The sequence below is a fragment of the Ruditapes philippinarum genome, unplaced genomic scaffold (genome assembly GCF_026571515.1).
Source record: "Ruditapes philippinarum isolate M1 unplaced genomic scaffold, ASM2657151v2 ctg3342_1_1_1_1, whole genome shotgun sequence".
In the NCBI taxonomy this organism is placed as follows: domain Eukaryota; kingdom Metazoa; phylum Mollusca; class Bivalvia; order Venerida; family Veneridae; genus Ruditapes; species Ruditapes philippinarum.
In genome coordinates, this window is record NW_026863859.1 from 1 (window position 1) to 21,331 (window position 21,331).

Here is a 21,331-nt window from a genome sequence, read left to right on the forward strand (position 1 = left end):
ATTTTTTTTTAAACTGAGAGGTTGATGCAAGACTGTTCTATGCCCTTTATTTTATATTTGGATATAAACGAGTGTTGTTCTGAACTTTTTTGAAACAGTATTTCTATGTACATATAACTGCAGGTCATTTGAGCCTAATGGCGATTCACAGTAATAAAATAGAATATTATAGTAGGGAATGGTTTACTAAAGGGAATTTTATGTATTGTTGAGTACGCAAGATTGACAAAGACTATATGCAGCCGCGCCATGACAAAACCAACATAATGGGTTTGCGACCAGCATGGATCCAGACCAGCCTGCGCATCCGTGCAGTCTGATCAGGATGCTCACCAACTCTATCATAAGTAGAGAAACTGATAGCGAACAGCATGGATCCTGATCAGACTGCGCTGATGTGCAGGCTGGTCTTAATCCATGCTGGTCGCAAACGCACTATGTTGGTTTTGTCATGACGCGGCTCATATATTTTTATATTGTTTTTCAAGTACCTGTAAAAAGGGGGGAAACAACTAGTGTCATGTACCCAATGAAGTTTTTAATGTACGTAAAGTATCGCTAACTTCTAACATAGGAAACCTTTTTGTTTTAATAAGAGTCTCTCAATAAGGTGTGATGTTTGTTTCACTACACTAAAATTGCTGTACATGTAATTAAAATTCTATATGGTGCTGGAATTCTAAGGATTTTTTTGTCTTTTTTTTTTCTTTACAAAAAAGTGTTACACCACAAAAAAGACAGTAGAAAAGAAAAAAAGGAATCTGTTATTGTGATAAAGAGAGGAAAGATATATGAAATTTGATTTTGAATTATTTTTTAACAGGGGGTGATAGTTTGATTATACATATATATCATATGTAAATGACGTGTTGTAACATATTGTATGTAAGTGGAAAGATCACGATTCGGGGAAATTTTTCGCTACTAACAATGAAAAAATAACTAGTAGATTTCATATAAAGCACTCTGCTTTAATAATAAACAATTAAAGCGGAAAATTTGTGTTTCGGCAAAAGGTATAAGGTTTAAAAAGAGAGAAATGTTCTGCTGTAAGCCAAAGAGGAGAGAGTATGACGTAGCAGTGGAGGAGGAAATTGATAAAGAGAGAAATAAAGATTCACATGTTGATACGGATAAAGATGGTAAAGATAATGTTAATGATATTGAATCTCCTATTGAAGTGACTGTTACTGAAGTGACAGAGTCTGAATTGAAAACCAGTCCCGAACAAAATGGCAGTGTTAAGAAAACTGAGAACCAGACTGGGGAAGGGGAAACAGGGGAGAAAGCTCAAGTGGAGGAAAAAGATTCAGAAAAGGTAGATAAAAAGAGTCCTACTTATATGTCACAAAAGAGTGAAGAAATAGGGGAAAAGAAAAATCCGAGGTATACGTCTCAAATGAGCGTAACTAGCTCTTTAAGCATACGTGAAGAAATAAATCGTAGTAGGGAACAATTTTTTTCTAATTCGTCTCTAAATGACTTTAACTTGCAGGAAGAGATAAGCAAAAGATATTCGGCAACCGAGGAAAAGTTTGCAGAACATCAACGAAAAGTTCGACAATTACGTGCACAGCGTGAACTAGAAGAAAACGTCATGTCAGCAGAACAAATGCAGCAGGCGGTCAGTCGTCTTGAGGCTGTAGCGGCAAGGCTCGAATCGTTGGCAGTCACAGGTGTGAAATCAGGCAGTCCATCAGCACCAGCTTCATCAGGCCCTGGTAATATTTTATTCTTAATTCTCATAACAGTACATTTAGCCACTGTCACTGGGTGGTTTAAGATATCCATTGCGAGGGGTCTTTTTGGTGGCTTGCTCAGATCTGATCATTTACCCCTCACTGGCAGTGCTTATAAATTCTGCTAGGTGCTTTAGTTTATTTCATATGAGGGAAAAGCTGTCTTGTCTCTTAGCAGCTTATGGAAGATCAGTGGTTCTACTAAAATGCCAAGTCTTACCTGTAATTATGCAATGGAGTAGCATCTGAGGTTTGCTTCCTTCTGTTGACTAGTAGCTGAAAAGTCGACAGTTGATATAATTATAAAAACAATACTCATTAATTAATACTGTGACACAGTGGTTTGAATTGGCTATCTTTTTGATCTTGTGTCAGGTTTCTGCATGATTTAGTACATGGTTGAGTGGTGTCTGTGGCCTAGTTGTTAAACACTGTGAGTTTGAATGTTGCCAGGGACTTTTGATTCTTTCTTGTGAGGATGTTATCTGGCTAGCTCATGGAACATCAGCGTTGTACTCAGGTGCCCCTTGCTTCGCCTGAAATAATGCCTGGAGGGACACCTGAGGTCTTTCTCCGTCAAGAACAGCAGAGAAATTGCCTTAATACTTAAACAGTATTGGCGTGACATGCATTTTACTTCTGACTTCACACCAGAATATTTTTTTTATGTAAAGAAATTGGTATTTTTTTTTTTTTAAATTGTAAAATTGTATATGATATTTGATATTGTTTTATTACTTTGTTTATTATGGCATATTATAGATGTAGCAGCCCCATTTGTAAAGGCTTTCGATGCTGTCCTGGCAGGAGAATTTGCCAAGTATATGACCCTTAGCGCTAAGATTGGTGGTGACGTTGAAACCCAGGTGAGTAGCTTTGTATAGAATATACAAACCCTATTACAAGTAGATAAACTGATAGCGAACAGCATGGATCCTGATCAGACTGCAAGGATGCGCAGGCTGGTCTGGATCCATGCTGATCGCAAACGCATTTTGTTGGTTTTGTCATGGCGCAGCTCATATTTTATTTTCTTTTATCCAAGTTAAAGAAACCTTTGATTTATTATCCATAAGGGCTTGATTGTATACTAATTTATCACCTTTTGTCTTTGACTTTTGTTGTTACAGCTTGATTGGTCACTTAAGATAATCCAATCACTTGACCAATCAAACTGGTACAACATAGGTCATGATATACATGTATACTGTTGAATCCCTACAGTATACAATACTATAACCAACAAATAGCATGGCTGAAACGTCTAGGAGGTGAAAAGATCAATGCCGAGAGGTCCAGGAGGTGAAACGTCCAGCTACCAAAGTGTACCTCACACAACTGTGCCGATGATTGACCCCCCAACCACTGATATGATATGCTTTTCCCTTGACCCCAGGGAATCTTTATCTCTCAAACCCATGAACTGTCTATTTTGCAGACTACGGGAATGGATGCTTTTCACATAGCGATTATTACCTCCCTTTGCCACCATTTTGAGTTTCATTCCCAGTATACATGTATTATATTCTTAAAATACGATAAAATCTTGTATTATTCTATCATATTCATGAAAACTGATAAGAATCTTTTACATATTGGTACTATAATTAAATTGCCCTTCCTATGTATGAAAAAAATTTGACAGTTCACCAAAATCAGCTGTTTATATTGAAGTTTTCATGTTTTGTCAATTATATAACATAGAATATTGACACCCCCCCCTCCTCCCCCACCCCTCCAAGAAAAAATGGCAAGGGAGGTAAATATTGTAAAAAACAGGAACTATCTATATGTGACTCTCAAGCCATATATTATCTCAAGAAGCAGCAGTGCATGTAAAGTCCAGGAGGTGGATTTAAGCATAATTTCATTAATTTATACAGCCACAATATGAAGAATATTTTGGGTCCAGGGATTCAAACAAATTTTTACAGCAATTTGACTGAACTATTGAGATCAGTGTTGCACTCAGAAGTTATTATAGTAAAAGTTTGCTTGTACTTGTGGGGGGGGGGGGGGGGTCGATAAGTTTGGAAAAACCCACATTTGCTGAGATAACATCTATTTAGTTATAAGGTTAAAGAGATTATGTAACAAGATAGGCTATGTTTAGAACCTTAAATAATAAAAAAATACTTGAGAAGAATAAATGTGATCGTGGCTTCTTAAAAGGTAGTTAAGTGTGAAAAAAAGCTTTTTTTTACTTGAAAAGTGATATGAATAGCAATTAAGAGACAAACAGTTTCTATGTTTTGATTCTATGCTCTGTTGAATATAAAAGTGTTTTTTCTATGTTCTGAAGTTATCCGGGAAACGATCAAAAGAGAGAGTAACACAAAACCATAAAACGCGGTCAGTCAACAATGAGAATGAATGCACTTTCTTAAAAATCAACAAAACAATGCAAGCTTGACCAACTTTTTCGACAATTCAAGTCAGAAATTTTCAAAATATTTGATTGTATCTTTTGTCCAACAATATTGACCTGGCACGTTTGAATTTGACCCTGTTGTTGGTTTTTTTAGTAAACGTTACGATCTACTTGTAAATGGATATGAATGTAAAATATGTGCAGGCTCCCCTGGCTCTATACTGGTGGCATAGGCTGATCACATTTTGTTCAAGAGGTTATTAAGGAATAAGAGGCCTTCAGCTTTTATTTCCATTGGAAAAACAATTCAGTGTTGTTTTCAAACTAAGTATTTCAGTAATTTTATCTTGGAAAAGCGCATCATATCACTGTGAAGCCTTTTTCATAACAGCGTTCCGATACTAAGCTATTTATAACTTATTTCTAATAAAAATATTGAAATGGGGGAATTGAATCGTTAGCTAGAAAATGGATGAAAGCAGCATCCTGAGAGCTATTTATAACGCATCAGTGACTTTCGTTTCTAAAAATAGAAGATCTGAAAACAAATTGTCTGCTTTACTAAATTTAATATAGAGAGCAGACCAGTAGATAGGACGTATCTAGGAGTTTCTTTATTGTTTATGTACATGATTGTATTTGGTCGTAGGCAAAATTAATTCTTCACCTCAATTATTTTAATTTGACAATTATATGAAATGATTTATCTAAAAATAACATATTTAGCCTTCAGAAAAGTTGAAGGCATCTTTAAATATATTAAGTTTGGCCATACAAGAAATGATTGGTTGGGTATCTCCTAAACTGCTGAAGGGAATGAGTTGAAAGTACACACACTTGCTCTCTTTGTTTATCTAAAGTGATGGCCACAGGTCCCATAACTCTGAGTTATGCCCCTTTTCTTACTATTAAGTACTAAGAATAGTAAAGCGCATTGCATTGTCTTACAGAAAGCTCTTGTTATCATGCAAAGTGAAATAAAATCATTCCTAAGGTAGGGGCCTTTCTGACAATTTTTATGGGGCATCCGTGGCCCAGTAGTTAAGGTTGTTGAGTTCAAACCACTTGCCTTTCACCTACTGTTGTAGGTTCGAGCGGCGCCAGAGTCTTTGGATTCTTCATGTGAGAAAGCTATCCAGCTAGCTAACGTCAGTGGTTCTACTCAGGTGACAGTTTGTGCCTAAAGTAATGCACAGAAGGGCACTTGAGGTCTTCCTCCACAGGTAAAGCTGAAAAGTCACCATGACCTATATTGTGACAGTACCACTTTAAACCAAATAAAAAAAAACAACTAAAAAGTACTGATATAATTATACAGTTTTATACCCTTTGAAACTTTTTCTTACAGTGTTTTCATTTTAGCCTGTAGCATTCTCATTTTAATGAAGGTATTTCAAAAATGATTGCTTCTACAATTGTACATTGAGCGCAAAACAGTTGTAAGTCTTGTACATGTATTTCTATATAAGTTACTGTAGTTTTGCGGTCACATAGATCTTTTAATGGTTATTATTTTAGAATCTATTTTAGTATCTTTTTAAAGAGAGCCTAATTAAAATCAAGTTTGTGAAATTTTGATTCAGATACGAACAAATCACAATAAAATTTTATTGAAAAGAGTAAATTTTGCTGTAGAATTTATATTAAATGCCCACAGGGATGTAATTTCTGGCAAATGGTTATATGGTTATATGATTTGGGTTATATAAGATGTATACACATCTGACATTGTTTTATTGCTTTTGAAAGTAAGGAAAGGGCTGCCACTTTATTACAGACTTTACGGTATATTAAGCATAATTATACATAAACCAAAAATAACTTCTTGTGCATTTTTTAATCAGCATAATTATAATAACTCTTAGAGAGTAAATAATTAATGCAACTTAATGAAAACTTTTTTATAAGGAGTCTTGAGGAACAATAAATTTGTAAAGAAACAATTACTTTTTACTGGGTTTTAGTGTGTGTTTTTTCTAGTCTTTTTTTTTACATTTATTGAATTGGTCCAAATTATAATGACTCAATCACTTAGCATGTTTTTCTTTTGTGTTAATTGAGGCTTTCGTTGCAAGCATTATGCATAGTCATTTTTCATTATTTACGAGTTACTGGTACGATTTTTATCAGTCAAGTACTTCAATGGAGACCGTTCAATACATGTAATTAGCGATGAAAAGACCGATGACAATAGATTAAATTACTTAACAAAAAAAAAACGAAAAAGAATTTTTTTTTTGTCAAGTTAAGCGGTATGAAAATATAAATAGAAAGATTTTGACAGGTGGCAATCAAAGTTGCTCATTTGCATAAAAATAATTTCGTGGGGTAAAAAGTTTGGCAAATGAAATTTGTGCTTTAAAATGAAAGTAAAATATAGTAAAAAAAGAAAAAAGAGAGACGTAAAATACTGTAATAGAGAGAGACATATGGTCGTAAAGTAAAAATAAAGAATAAAAGATGTATACAAAATGATTTTTGGTAAACTTCATTAAGAAATTCTGTAGTGACAGAAGGAAGATATGACCAGGATATTATGATGCCCATTTGAGCTTAATCGAAGGTTTAGAAAATATTCCTTGAAAACAGTTGATAATTTTTTTATTTTGGAAGTGGGGGGGGGGGGGGTAAAGAGTTAGAAATAACAAGTACTTTGTGCGGGATACATTATCTGCTAAACAAATTTCCTTGCTTTTTATATGCCCGAAACGGCATATTATGTTATACCCCCAGGCGTCCGTCCGTTAGCAATTTGGTTTCGGAGCATAACTTAAGTTCCATTTGGCCCATAATATTCAAACTTCATAGGATGATTGCCCATATTGGGTAGAAGACCCCTATTGACTTTGGGGTCAAAAGGTCAAAGGTCACGGTCACTATTACCTTAAAACTGAAAACAGTTTCTGGAGCATAACTTTAGTCTATTTGGCCCACAATATTCAAACTATATAGGATGATTGACTCCAGGGTTTCACTAGGAGATTTGTTAAAATATTTCATCAATTGTAGAGCTAAACTTAAAATCGATACATATTTAAACTTAAAGACCTGTAGTTTGAATCAAATTGCTAATAAAAAAACAGATGTTAAAATTAATGGAAATTAAAATTGCTGAGTAGATTATTCCTCTTATCTTAGCCTATTGTTGCATACATGCACATGACCATGTCATTTTACCTGAACACACACATTCATTCAATTCAATACCATCGCACAATAAAAATAGACATGTATTCACGTTTCATTCTGCTTTTAAGTGGATAAATGCTCCAATATTTATTTTTTGTATACATATTTACAGCGTATATCTATTTAAGAAGATAAAAACGAATTCCCGCCCACATGTATTGCACAATTGCGTGCATTTTGAATAGAAAAATTTAACAACAGTTTTCTATCAAATTATGTCATTTTTGATAAATCTAACATTGGCAGTCAATAACATTGACAATAAAAGATTTATTTAATGAAATTAACGAGAAAGAACCATTTATCCCCCCCCCCCCCACCTATTCTCACTGTGTCAAACATTCAATTTAGACAATTTTACCTGTTTTGTTAAAAAAAAAATGTTTATCAGCAGATAAAATTGGAGGAACAATAGATTTCAACAGTTAATTCATGAGATACCAGTAAATAAAATAATACTGTCAGATGTGTAAATCATTCTGCACAAAAGATTATTAATGAAAAGATTGAGAGAAAAAAATTCAGTAAGGTTTAATTTGAGTTAAGTAGATATGCATAGTTTGTACCATTGGATCACTTTGTACTGATTAAATTTCTTTCTGCTCATTTAAACACTTTGTTCTCATTATTATTGTCTGCATGTAAGATGGCAGAGTTGAAAGTAATTATCTTGTTTTGTTAATTCATGAAGACGATTTTGTCATTTCAGTTTATATAATTATAATAGTAAAATTGGCCTTGGAATAACAATAGAAGTAGAATTATTTGCTTGCGTGTATTTATCACATACCCGTACGGCTTCCGTAAAATTGGTATTGCATGGCTGTGCTTATATTTTGGCAAATATTTTCCTATATTTAAAGGCCCATTATGCCCCAGAACATTTGAATTTTTTCTTCTTTATTACGGGCAAGCATGAATTTTATAACGTTTTAATAATAGTTTTAGACATGTTAGATGCTTTTCACCTGCAGAAAATTCTAAACATTAGTTTGTAATAAAAAGTGGCAAAATGTAAACAAAGTAGCATTTTAACTTCTATACAAAATACTAAATCATTGCAACAGTGCTAATTGCCAAAAAGCAACAGAAGCACAACATGGTTCAGGGAATTCGGCAATGAGTAACTTTTGGGAAACTTTATTAGAGCATCAAAACTGAAAATCTTTAGAGAAATAAAATAATAGCATAATGTGGGGCATACTGGGCGTTTAAGCAAACCAATTATATAAGTGTATAACAGTGATTCTTTTCAATTTTCAAAACAAACTCTGGCTTTCTGAAGGGGAAAATATAGCGCGGTAAATCAGAAAAGAGGGGAAATCTCTGAAGTAAAATACCAACAACTAAGAATAACTAGGAGTGGAATTTACCCGCACATTTTATAAAATTTTCAATTTCATTTCAATTTAGCATGCATGGTACATTATCTAAGCAGAGGCTATCAATAGTGACTTCTAGCTGATATAAGTGAGCTGCTGGTTCTGGTGAAGCACTGCACAGGGCATTTCAGGGGAAAATATAACCTTTTTCAGGAGAAAATATATCTATTTTTGACTAGGGGTAACAGCCTGTAAAACACAGGGGAAAATCTTTGATATAGAACATACTGTACTAAGATGGCTTTATACTGTTAGTATAGATAGGTCATTATGGCTGCCAGTATTCACAGCAAATTAGAAGATAGAGGTTATTTCTTGGTTGCTGCTCACCATTATAGCGAGGAGCAGTGTGTATTCTATGCTTATGAGGGTCCAGCGGCCCTTCCAGGCAGTGTGAGTACGAACCCCTGACGAGCAGCAACCAAGTATTAACATCTTTAAGATTTCCGTTGAGTATTTTTTATTTAAATGCTGTTGTCAATGACAAACTGGGACAGCCCTCGTACCTTTACCGGAAATACGGCGTTTAGACATTGCCGCTAATCTTTGTTGTCGCCTTTTTCTAAGAAACAGACAGTTGTCAATGTAAACAAATAATCTGACATTCAGATTAACAAACTAGCGATTGATTATGTCATCAAAACTTAAAATTTTGTGTGCCAGTCATTAATTGACTACATTTCATTCAATGTTAGCAGCCATCTTGAAAGTTGATGAAAGTTGAGTATGTCATTTTGTATGTACGCTGATTCACTTACCCAATGTGGAAAAATAATGCAGAGTAGCAAAGTGGCCCAAATTGCCAAAAGTCATTGCCATAATGGCTTTGAAATGCCCTAAATTGTGTTACTATATATACTGGTAGTAACATTGGTATTAATGTATTTTTATTTTATTTTGCAGGCCAATATGGTAAAAGCTTCCTTTCAGAGTTTGAGGGATTTCCTTGTAATTGCCTCAAAAAGCAAGAAACCTGCTCAGGTAAATATGATTTAATTACGGTATTTTAACATGATATATTTATCTTAAATAAACAATTATATTTTATATTTCAATTTTGGATATTCACTGTGATAAATTTAATAATCAAAGGGAGGCTACTGAAAAATACGAAATAAATGCAAGATATTCGAAATATTGTGAAGAAGGAATGAGCCAGTTTAATCAAAGGGAGGTAACTGAGAAAAATGAAATAAATGCAAGATTTTGTTAAAGGGAGAGAACTTGAATAGATGTATTAGCTGTTATTGAGAAGAGTTGTCTTTCTTGTCATAGAGATTCCATTGTTCAAAAGGAAGTGATATTTCATTTTTGAAGATCTTTTGAGTATTGATGAAAAATAAACAAATTGAGGCTTGATTGCAAAACTGTTGTAAATCCTTCCTTATTTCATATAAGTTCCCGTCTATATGACTGAAATACTGTTGGAAAAAGGCGTAAAATGAAACAAACAAACAAACAAACATCATATAAGTTACTGTAGGTTTGCTGTCAACCCCCAAAATGTGAATGTTTAAAAGAATCAAATCTCAAAGTCAACTGCTTGAGTTTTAGAGTTTATAGAAATATGGACAAAATAAATCTAGGGCAGTTTGGGTTACTGTCGTTCTGAGAACTTAACTTGTAGGCTCCAACCCTGTGAACCTTTCTTTTAAAATATATTTTTCAAATAACCCAACAGTACCTAGAAATACTTTTTGGTACCTGGTTATATTAAAACACACACAGATTTTTCCTTTGTGTCTTGTAATATGGATAACAATATAATTTTTTTCTACAAATGAAAACAATTTTATTTTTAAAAATTGTAAATGTAATCAACTAGTTTGCTACAGTGTGCAAACACTTTTCTGATGACATAAAACCCAAAGAAGTTAAACCAGGCACTGAATAACAAATAAAGCAACAACCAAATTATGTCTTATTAAAGAAGACTGACTTGAATTCTTATTTTATGGCCTTAGGGCTCACATCCAAGCAGCAAGTGGGTGAAAGGGGAGGGAATAAAAAGGAATCTTTTAAGATTTATGTTACTAACTACATGTTTTCTCAACTCAAATGCTTGCTGATTGTAGTAATCAAGAGCAGCTTTTAATACGTAAATTGCTTTACAACATCAATTTTTGGCGTGTTAAGTTCTCAGGGGGCGGTTCAGTATTTTCAGGTACCAATTGGTACTTTTTACAAGAATGGGAACTGTCTAGTATACTAAAAGATACCCATGGGGGCCTATAGGTAGTACCAGGGATGACAATAACCCCAACAGTTAAACTAGGCAGTGAGCAAGAAACCAAGATTTAGTTTGAAAGATTTATTATTTGCAATACATGCAACAGAAGCCGTCCGGTTAGCTCAATAGGACTGTGAATCAGGCGACCCAGGTTCGATTCCCGGACGGTGCATCGGTCACTTTTGTTATGATTGATCATGAAATCTTTTCTTTGGTCTTTAGCGTTAGACCTCTGCTCTGGCATGTACAGAAGTTTCAGTTATTTGTAAAAGTGACGGCAACTTATACTGGTAAACTGCTTGACAGCCTGCCCAGGAATGATGCGGTGGTTGAACTGTGTTCTGGTTAATTCAATGTGGGTTACTGTTGTGATCCAGACTGAAAACAACACCACATCACCACCATATATGCAACAGAATACACTAAGGATGAAAGGGAATCTCTTAATTCATGAAAATTCCTTAAATTGAGACTAGACTGGCAAAATACAACATAGTCTAAGGGAGACAATCCAAACATAATTATGAATTTATTCAAAGCATAATTATTCCCCTTTGTGAAGCAGCATAATTGTCATTATAGGTACAGTATTTGAATATCTGATGGCTAGACACAAGTGCTTTTCATTTCATCAGCTGAGCAAAGTATAGTTGATGTTGAGAATAAATTAACATTAAACTAATTAAGAATGAATGAAATTTTACAAAATTTAGTAAATAGAAATCCATTTGTGATTGTCCATCTAATACTGGTATGCCTATGGAAAATTTGGTGGTAAAAAAAAGCATAATAACAATCTAAGTTCATTTTGTTTCTACCAACATTGTTTAACTATTAATTTTTTACATCTTTTTGAATGATTGCCTTCTCAAGTATCTTCACCTGAAGGCCTGTGCCATCATCATATAAACCCAAGAAACGTCTTTCATGACGTGTTAAAGATGATTTTCTGGGATTTTTTTTGGCTAATTAGATATAGCAGATATTCGGTCATATTCCCAATTGAAAATAGTATATTATTTTCCCAATTCACAGTAAAAAAATTCCCAATTGAACGTTACAAAATAAAAATATAAGCTTTTAGTTGACCACTATATTTCTTATGGCATTTAATGTAAAATCAAGATTAAAGCAACATGAATTTTAGCTGTCCAGTTAGTTCAATAGGTAGAGCATCATTGGACTGTGAATCAGGCGACTAGTACTGGTAAACTGCTTGACAGTCTGCCCAGGAACGATGCATTGACTGAACTGTGCTCTGGTAAATTCATTGTGACTTACTGTTGTGATTCGGAGTGAAAACTATCAAACACCACCACCAACATAAATTTTATAGGACTCTTTGAGTTTTTTTAAAGCTACCCCTATAAAAACTTGTCTACAGGAGCCTTAGAAAAAACTTCAAGATTTAATTGCCTGAAACAAGGGAAGGTACAGGCAATGGCAGTATTAACTTCTCAGATGCCTTTAGTGTAGGTATATTTCAAGGGAACATTTTCATCTGTTGAAATGTTTTTGCTCATGTTGCACTTTTGCAAGAAACCAAATTTTATAGTGGTTTTGCTTATCAAATAAAAAGTTGTGTTAACACTCACTCTTAAATGGTTCAATGTACCATTTATAACTGAAACATAAAATAACCATAGGGTATATAATGATAGACTCTTTATATGAAACAAAGCAATAAAGTAATATGACATATCAATAACTTCAAAGTCCTTTGGTATAGAGATTATCCTATATATTAACACTTTGGTTTATAGATTATTATCCTACATATTTACACTTTGGTTTATAGACTATTTTTACCATGGAAGACAACAACAAAATCATGAACCACTTTTTACATTTCTATGTTCTAATTACTTACATGTGGCGGAACTACTTTAACACACAAAAAAACAGTACACCCCAAAAAATTAGTCCCCTCTTCATTGTTTTCCCCGGAATATGGCTTTGCCATATGGCGGATTTAAGATCAGGAGTTATTACGATCTGCTTCTCTCAATGGCATGCTTGAAATTGCGAAAATATTAATTACTCCCAATGATCTTATAACATAATCACAATATTTGCTTTTATGACATCAGACTTTTGCATAAAACATGTTAATAATTATATGTTTTGCAATAACTATTTGGTAACTCCTTTGACTAGTGAATTGGTATCGAGATTCACGCTTTGTTTAAGTGTCTGACACAAGGATGATATGGTCGTTAAATTATATTTCCGTCGACAAATATTTGAAAGTACTTTTGTCATTAGTCAATAATGTAAGTTCCCATAGTTCCGTGCAATTGAGAAGAATGATCAGTAATTAGAAATCTGTTTGTTGCCAGACGTGCTCTCAGGAAATCGTTTTCACACCTAGAGGACATTGCTGTGCTAAAAAGATCATTCTTGACGCAAGATTATGCCTTTCTATATATTTTTTAATTCTTGAACCTATAGTCATTAGTCTTTTCCATAGAGCCAGAGCTGGTTTGCAGATTTGTGAAGTCTGTCCTTATAATGCTTGAAATTAGAGCGTATTAGCCTTTTCCACCAGAATAGAGCTAGGCCGGCCTGCACATCTGTGAAGTCTGTCCTTAAAATGCTTGAACCAAGAGTCATTAGTCTTTTCCACCAGTATGGAGCCAGGCCAGCCTGCACATCTGTGAAGACTGACCTTGTTATGCTTAAACCTAGAGTGCTTAGCTTTTTCCACCAGTATAGAACTAGGCCAGCTTTTACATTTTGTAAATTCTGACAAGGTTGTATGAGTTAGTATCTCTATTTTTGTTTTTGAAATCCTTAAAACTTTGAATGGACTGTTCAACATTCAAAGAAGGGCTGATCCATTATACAAATTCAGGGTCTTAAGCTTAGTTTACTTAGCTTAAGACTCATAATGTTACAGCAGCTGTGTAAAAAAGTATAAGAATGTCTGCCTTGTATCCAAAAGATCGCAATTATGTTCGATCCCTTTGGTTGGTTTGTTTAAGAAACTTTGGTAAAATGGTTTGGTTTACTGGTTTACACAAAAGTTATTTTACTAAGAAAATTAATAAAAATGGAACAATCAACACAGGATAAGTTTTAAGGTTGTATTTAATGATGATAACCAACATTTCAGCTCTCAGGAGTCTTACTCAGTGTTATGAAATATTATAGAATATTAAAGAATTTATTTTAGTTTGATTGTATAGTAAGCTTTATATAGCTTAGACACTCTTTTGAATCTGTTCCTGGAACCAACCAGTACTGAGCGATAAGGGCTGGCCCCTGACTATGTTCAAACCCATGCGGTAAAAGGGCTTGAGTTTTTCATGTGGCAAAAGTATCAGAAGTGTTTTTAAATGATTAATTAGCACTCGTAACAACCTTGTCCTTTATTCTTTCTGCTTTAGAGTTGGTTCATTTAACTCTTGAAATGCCCTTGACATGTGATCTTCAAGTTTGGAGAGTTCATCGCAGTACTGTCATAATTTGTTAAGTTATTGAGTTACAGGAATGAATACTCTGCGAAGCTCTCTTTTAACTGATCAATAACTTTCTCAAGGTATTTTTCAAGAATAAGACATAAAACGAGAGATGTAATTACGACATTATATATGATTACCATCGTGTCTGTCCTGAAAGAGAGGCAAGTATCTATTGCTGGTGATAGATACATACTTTCTGGTAATTAGATGCCTCCTTGCTGGTATATATGTACATACTTTTTGGTAATTTACTGAGGATGTATAAAGTCAAGCACAATATTTCTCAGGTTTTATTATTTTTCTTAGCATGGGTGCGAGATTCTTTGGGGTAATTTACTCTGATGTTTATACCCTAAGGGAGAAAAGCAATCACCGCTGATGAAATATTTGGATTTTTGTCTCGGTCCTGTTATGTAATTTATGATGAAGCTATTATGATGCTAAGTTTGTACATACAGTATGTGTAATGGGTTTGTGGCCCTTTTAGCACTCTGGGTTTGAATCTTTAAATAGCCACTGATTTACCTATTGTTTGAAAAGCCTTGCACCCAGTATACATGCAGCCATTGCAGTAGCCTTAATGGTCATCTATAGACAGTAATATTATATTAACAGGTTATAATTATGGCCCTATGCAATTGGTTGATTGAAAATATAACCAGAGCTGCTAGGCCATATATACCTTGCAGAAATATTTATAACAAATTTAGTATACAGCAATCATCTTTTTGTAGAGAAAAAAAAGAGAGAATCCTTCATTAATTGACAGCAGCCATGTATATAAGACTATATAAATGTCACGTTTTTTCAGTGAAAAGCGACGACACAGTCGTGCATATATAAAGGATAGTATTATTAATGTTAAACTGGAGTTGTATTTATATATTTTCAGAACGTCTTGTCAGAGTTGCTTAGTCCACTTTCCCAGCATATCACAGCCATTCAGGTACGTTGAATTATATGATTTTGTTTTAAGTGAGAAAGATATCCATTCAGCTTACAGAATGTCGGATATATATATATGACCTAAAACTTTTGGTGCGCCATAAAACAAAAAAGATGACATGGCAATTGCAGATAAAAAGCAAGACCAAGCTAGTTGCTTTATATGAAAAAAAAAACCAACAAAACCAGAATAGCCAAATCAGATGTATATTTTTATGCAAGAATAGCACTAAAGTAAAGCAACTTTTTTTGATGCATTTGCAGAAGCATGAGGACCTATTAAATTCCAAGCCCACAGGGCTCGATCTTTAAATGCATCTGTTTGTTTCTGCAAATGTTAAAGTGAATTGGTCTATAATGGAAGGTCTGTTATTTCCATAAAAAAATTATGTTGATAGTATTAAGTGTTGACAACAAATCACAAAATTATAATATATGGATGTTGTTGGTAAATGAAAGATCCATGATCCAATATTACATATCTACTGGTATTATATATAGCAGATAGTTAATTATTCTAGAAATTGGAATGTTATTATCCATGATATAAAATGGCCATGCAAAATCACTTAGAACTCTTGTCAACATTTTTTTTCCATAAAATATTTTTTTAATGATATCCAAATGATACATAATCGATTGTTTTTATCAAAATTTGAAATACTTAAGAAAAATGTGCATATTGTAGACCGATCCACTTTAAAGGGTATAAAGCTATATCTTATGATTTAGAAATATTTTTATGAAATTTATCAAGAGTAAAATTGTATTGCTTTCATAATCTTATGATTGATTCTCCAAAGATTTGTAATATTAAATGTCTCTGTTATTTAACACACATGATGATTGTATGTAAACATAATAAAATGTTACGGGACCAAATATTATTCTGCTATTTAAAGTAGTGTTTTATCTATTTAGCAATGATTATGTGCATGTCCCATTCATTTTTAATGTAATTTACTACTAAATCTATTTCATGCAAACATTTTGGAAGTATTCTATTTCAAAATGAAAAAAAATAAATTTGCAGCAGATATATAGCTTAACACACTTCAAGGCATGAAGTAAGGTGAATTAACCCTGTAATATTGTTTCTATATTGTTTTACAGGAATTTAGAGAGAAGAATAGGACTAGTCCTAACTTTAACCATCTATCAGGTATCTCTGAATCTATACCTGCTCTTGGATGGGTCGCTGTGGTAATTATATTTATATATGCATTTTAATTTTAGACAAAATAATAATAAAAAAAAGTTTGTTTATCTATTAATGTTTATTCCACAAAGTTTGTTTATTACCACACAATTTGTGGCCATATAATAATTAACGTTAACTTTATTATCTCCCTTTAATAAATAACGTTAATTCACTGCCAAATTGTATGGATATTGCTTAATGTCTGTAATATTATATTTATGGTATAAATTGTCAACATTGTGTTTGCCGAGAGAAATGTTACCATTTAAAGTTCCCGCATTTTTTAGTACTTTTTATACGTCATATCTTGCATGTTCTTTCAGGAGCCGACCCCAGGACCTTACGTGAAAGACATGCAAGATGCTGGTATGTTTTACACTAATAGAGTGGTCAAGGAATATAAAGAAAAGTAAGTATTCACTATGTGTATTAAAGCTTTATAGCTGCATGTTTCCAGATGGGTAAAAATATTTGGAGAAAATCAAACTTGAGAAAAATGTGCCAAGGTTTTTAAGAAAAATAAAAAGATTCAAGATTCCAGTAATAATTTTCATTGTGTCTAGGGTCTATGACTGATTAGCACTATTTTTCAACATATTTCTACTGCACTACTAACACAATAAGGGATATTTTTGGCATATTTTCACATTTTTTGGGGGGCTAATTTTCATGGATTGTAAGTGCCGTTTAAGCAGTGTGTTGTGGCTGGGTGGTTAATGAGATTGACAAATGACTAATGTGTGGAGACTGGTTTGAAAAGGTTACTGACAGATGACCAGGTTAACATTGAAATCTTTCATATGAGGGGGCTAGTCAACAAACTTACAGAAGATTGACCTTGCTACTCTGGTGCTCCCAGAATCCTTAAAGATATACTATGCTCATCTTTGAGTGAAACAATTTAATCACAGAAATTTGTTGAAATCTATGAAATTCTAACTAAATATGCCTAACTTGAATAAAAGAATGAATAAACTGGGTATGGGAAGCTGCATTCCCTAAGCTGCATTCCCTAATACGGGTCAAGTAAAGTTGGTCTTTTCTTAAAAAAACAACAAAAAAACTGCCATTTTTTTTTAATAACACTATATATTCATATTTGTGACCACCTATAGTTTGTAGAATTTTAAACATAATATATCTACTTTGTATGAAGTTAAAACCTTTTCATTTTATGTTTACAAAGAGTTGTGTAACAATTATCAATATTTTCGAATATCAAATTTGAGCATAGTATATCTTTAAAAATGCAGGGAAGGGCACATGATACCTTCCTACACCAGTTTGGCATGAATGTTGCCATATGCCCTTTTATTAAAGCAATTTGATTACAAAACCCTATTGTTTTTGTATAGCCATGATACTTAAAACCCAACAAATTAAGATAAAATGCATCAGTGGAATATCCTACGATAAGAGTTATAGTAAATGTTGCTTTTACTCGAAACAGATAAAACTGTAGCTTTTTATGCCCCCGCCATGTAATGGCCGGGGCATATAGTGTTACCCTGTTCCGTCATTCCGTCCTTCCGTCCTTCCATCCTTCCGTCCTTCCGTCCTTCCATCCTTCCGTCCTTCCGTCATTCTGTCATTCCGTCATCATCAGTTTCCGTTCATTATCTTAAGAACGGTTGCACACATTCAACTCAAATTTGACATATGGATATGTCATGAGAAAATACAGGTCAAGTTCGAATTTGGTCATGGTTCGATGATTTTTGGCAGAGTTATGCCCCTTTTACTTTGAAAATAATATGAAATTTTCAGTTTCCGTTCATTATCTCCCCAATGGTACAACACATTCAACTCAAACTTGACATATGGATATGTCATGAGAAAATACAGGTCAAGTTCGAATTTGGTCATGGTTCGATGATTTTTGGCAGAGTTATGCCCCTTTTACTTTGAAAATAATATGAAATTTTCAGTTTCCGTTCATTATCTCCCCAATGGTACAACACATTCAACTCAAACTTGACATATGGATATGTCATGAGAAAATACAGGTCAAGTTCGAATTTGGTCATGGTTCGATGATTTTTGGCAGAGTTATGCCCCTTTTACTTTGAAAATAATATAAAATTTTCAGTTTCCGTTCATTATCTCCCCAATGGTACAACACATTCAACTCAAACTTGACATATGGATATGTCATGAGAAAATACAGGTCAAGTTCAAATTTGGTCATGGTTTGATGATTTTTGGCAGAGTTATGCCCCTTTTACTTTGAAAATAATATGAAATTTTCAGTTTCCGTTTATTATCTCCCCAATGGTTCAACACATTCAACTCAAATTTGACATATGGATATGTTTTTGGAATGCCCAGGCCAAGTTTGAATTTGGTCATGGTTCAATGATTTTTGGCAGAATAATGCCCCTTTCACTTTGAAAATGATATGAAATTTACAGTTTCTGTTCATTATTTACCCAACAGTGTTACATATTCAACTTAAATTTGACATATGGATATGTCAAAGGAATGGGCAGGTCAAGTTGGAATTTGGTCATGGTTTGATGATTTTTTGGCAGAGTTATGTCCCTCTCTTTTTGAAAATAATATAGATACATCTAAGGAATAAGCAGTTTAAGTTTGAATTTGGTCGTGGTTCAATGATTATAGACAAACTTATCTTTCCTGAATGTTGGAAAAATTTTGAACTTTCAGTTTCAGCACTCATATTTTTAGCCATTATTTTGGCTACAAATATGCAATATGCTATTTTTAAAAGGTTAAGACTGAATTATTTCAGTGCCTTGAACATTGTATGAAAATGGTTAGTGTTAACATTGAAAAGTTTTAAGGGCTTTGAACTTAAAATGAAAAAAATAATTAATGCACCATCTGAAATTTTGGCTGCATGCGGGGGCATCCGTGGCATGATGACACATTTCTAGTTGTTAATTTATTACCGCTGTGCAAAAAAGCTATGAAATTCTTGTTTCATTTCGTCAAGTCAATGTCAGTCTAGCTATAAATTACGTTTATCTTGTGTGTAATCTTGCTACAAGTTTTGTGTTTTTTTGTGATCATTATGAAATATCTGATAAGATATACAGAGTGATATATATATATATATATATATATATATATATATATATCTATCTTAATGTGTAATATATGCATTAAATTGTATGTTACATTAAGTTTTATATTACAATAAAGTGCACCACTGATGTGCTGTTGTGTAAGATATAGAAGACGAAGTCCACAATTTTAACATTTTTTATGCTGTTGTGTTAGATATAGAAGACGAAGTCCACAATTTTAACATTTTTTATGCTGTTGTGTTAGATATAGAAGACGAAGTCCACAATTTTAACATTTTTTATGCACTTTATTTTTGTGTGGGTACAAGAAATTTTAACTTGCCAAAGCCAAAACAGAACTTCAATTTTTTTTTTAAATATTTCATTTAATTTATAAATTTACTAGTGGATGCTTATATTTGTTTTTGTTTATTGCATAATCACTTTATTTAACTTTGGCTTGGAATATCCTATCAAATAAAGTATATTTGTCAGTTATGAAATTTAAAAATTTCAATGAAATATAGCCAATGGTCAACAAGGATATAATGTATTACCACTTGATGTATTTTACCAACAGCACTGTGCATTGTCTATGTCATTTAGCCAAAAGAGCACATGTTTAATTTATCAGACACTAACAATACTTTATTGTTTTGTCATATAATGAACTGATATCAATGTTAAATTCAATTCTTGATACAGTACACTGTACAGTTACATGCTCACATAATTATGTAGCTATCCCCTAAGATTCTTTAATAATGTATTTCTTCTAAACTATGAGTTGAATGAATTACTATCCAAAATTCAAAGTTTGAGGTGAGAATTCCGAGGAAGGGCAGAATTAATGGAGGAAAAGCTAAATTTATATAACTTAAATTAAAATTTCATAATTTCATAATAAGTTTTTGAAAAATCAGAGTAAAATTATATTATCCTGATTGACCTGTTTGGAACAGTTAAATCTGATTTTTGTGATGCAATTTTGTGTTATTCTTGGAACTGTCTAATTCTAGAAACAATGCCAGATAGAAAACTATATCGGGGAGGAGGGGGTGGAAGCGTATATTGATGATGTCACAATTGATTGTAAACCATCAATCTTTCCAAATCTTGACATTCACTTATTACAAATTAATTTTCTCCACTATTTGGGTGGTTTCACAATTACATTTTTTTTTCCTTTCTGTTTTAAAAGCTATTTAGCTGTTATACCCTTAGCACTATATTCAAAATAAATTAGCATTCTTATTTTTAATGGCATTATTCCTCTTAACTTTGAATATAATTTTTTTTCTGTCTAAAGATTTGGATAGGTAATATTCGAGAAAATCTACTTACTGGATTGTTACAATTGTATTTTGCATTTAAGATTTAATATATTGATAGGTTTAGTAGACAGGCTAATAATGATAAAGTCCAAGAGGATCCAAGTATTGTGTTTGAGTGTGTGTTTTAAGTTTATTTATACTGGGCACCGGTAACATGTATGCCATATGTCCTAGACTATTGGCCTCTGTTACATCGGTGGTCTTAGAGCAGTTACACAAAGGACTTAGTTTAATCGCCTCTGAGTGTAGAGCCGCAACGGAGGTCTTCTCAAGCCATCTATCGTTATAGACATCTACTTCCCAGGACCAAATTCTTCCTATCCCAGAACAAAGGAAGACTTTGGTTGGAAGGCACCTCTTCAGGGAGGCAGCAGCATTATTTTTATAGCCTCACCCTTCGCTGTTAGTTAGGTCAGACCAGCAAAGTGACCTAACTAGGCCACTTGT

At 33.3% G+C, this 21,331-nt stretch overlaps 1 protein-coding gene across 1 annotated transcript in view; it reads left to right on the plus strand.

Annotated features, from left to right (window-relative positions):
• The first annotated feature begins 1,024 nt into the window (after positions 1 to 1,024).
• The window catches only part of LOC132723561 (adenylyl cyclase-associated protein 1-like), a 45,584-nt gene continuing 25,277 nt past the window's right edge, over positions 1,025 to 21,331 (plus strand). Inside the window, exons 1-6 of the mRNA XM_060708298.1 lie at positions 1,025 to 1,721; positions 2,502 to 2,605; positions 9,585 to 9,662; positions 15,268 to 15,321; positions 16,434 to 16,523; positions 16,845 to 16,930. Of these exons, the coding sequence (XP_060564281.1) occupies positions 1,040 to 1,721; positions 2,502 to 2,605; positions 9,585 to 9,662; positions 15,268 to 15,321; positions 16,434 to 16,523; positions 16,845 to 16,930 (1,094 nt within the window). The 5' untranslated portion in view covers positions 1,025 to 1,039. The remainder of the gene's footprint in view (positions 1,722 to 2,501; positions 2,606 to 9,584; positions 9,663 to 15,267; positions 15,322 to 16,433; positions 16,524 to 16,844; positions 16,931 to 21,331) is intronic.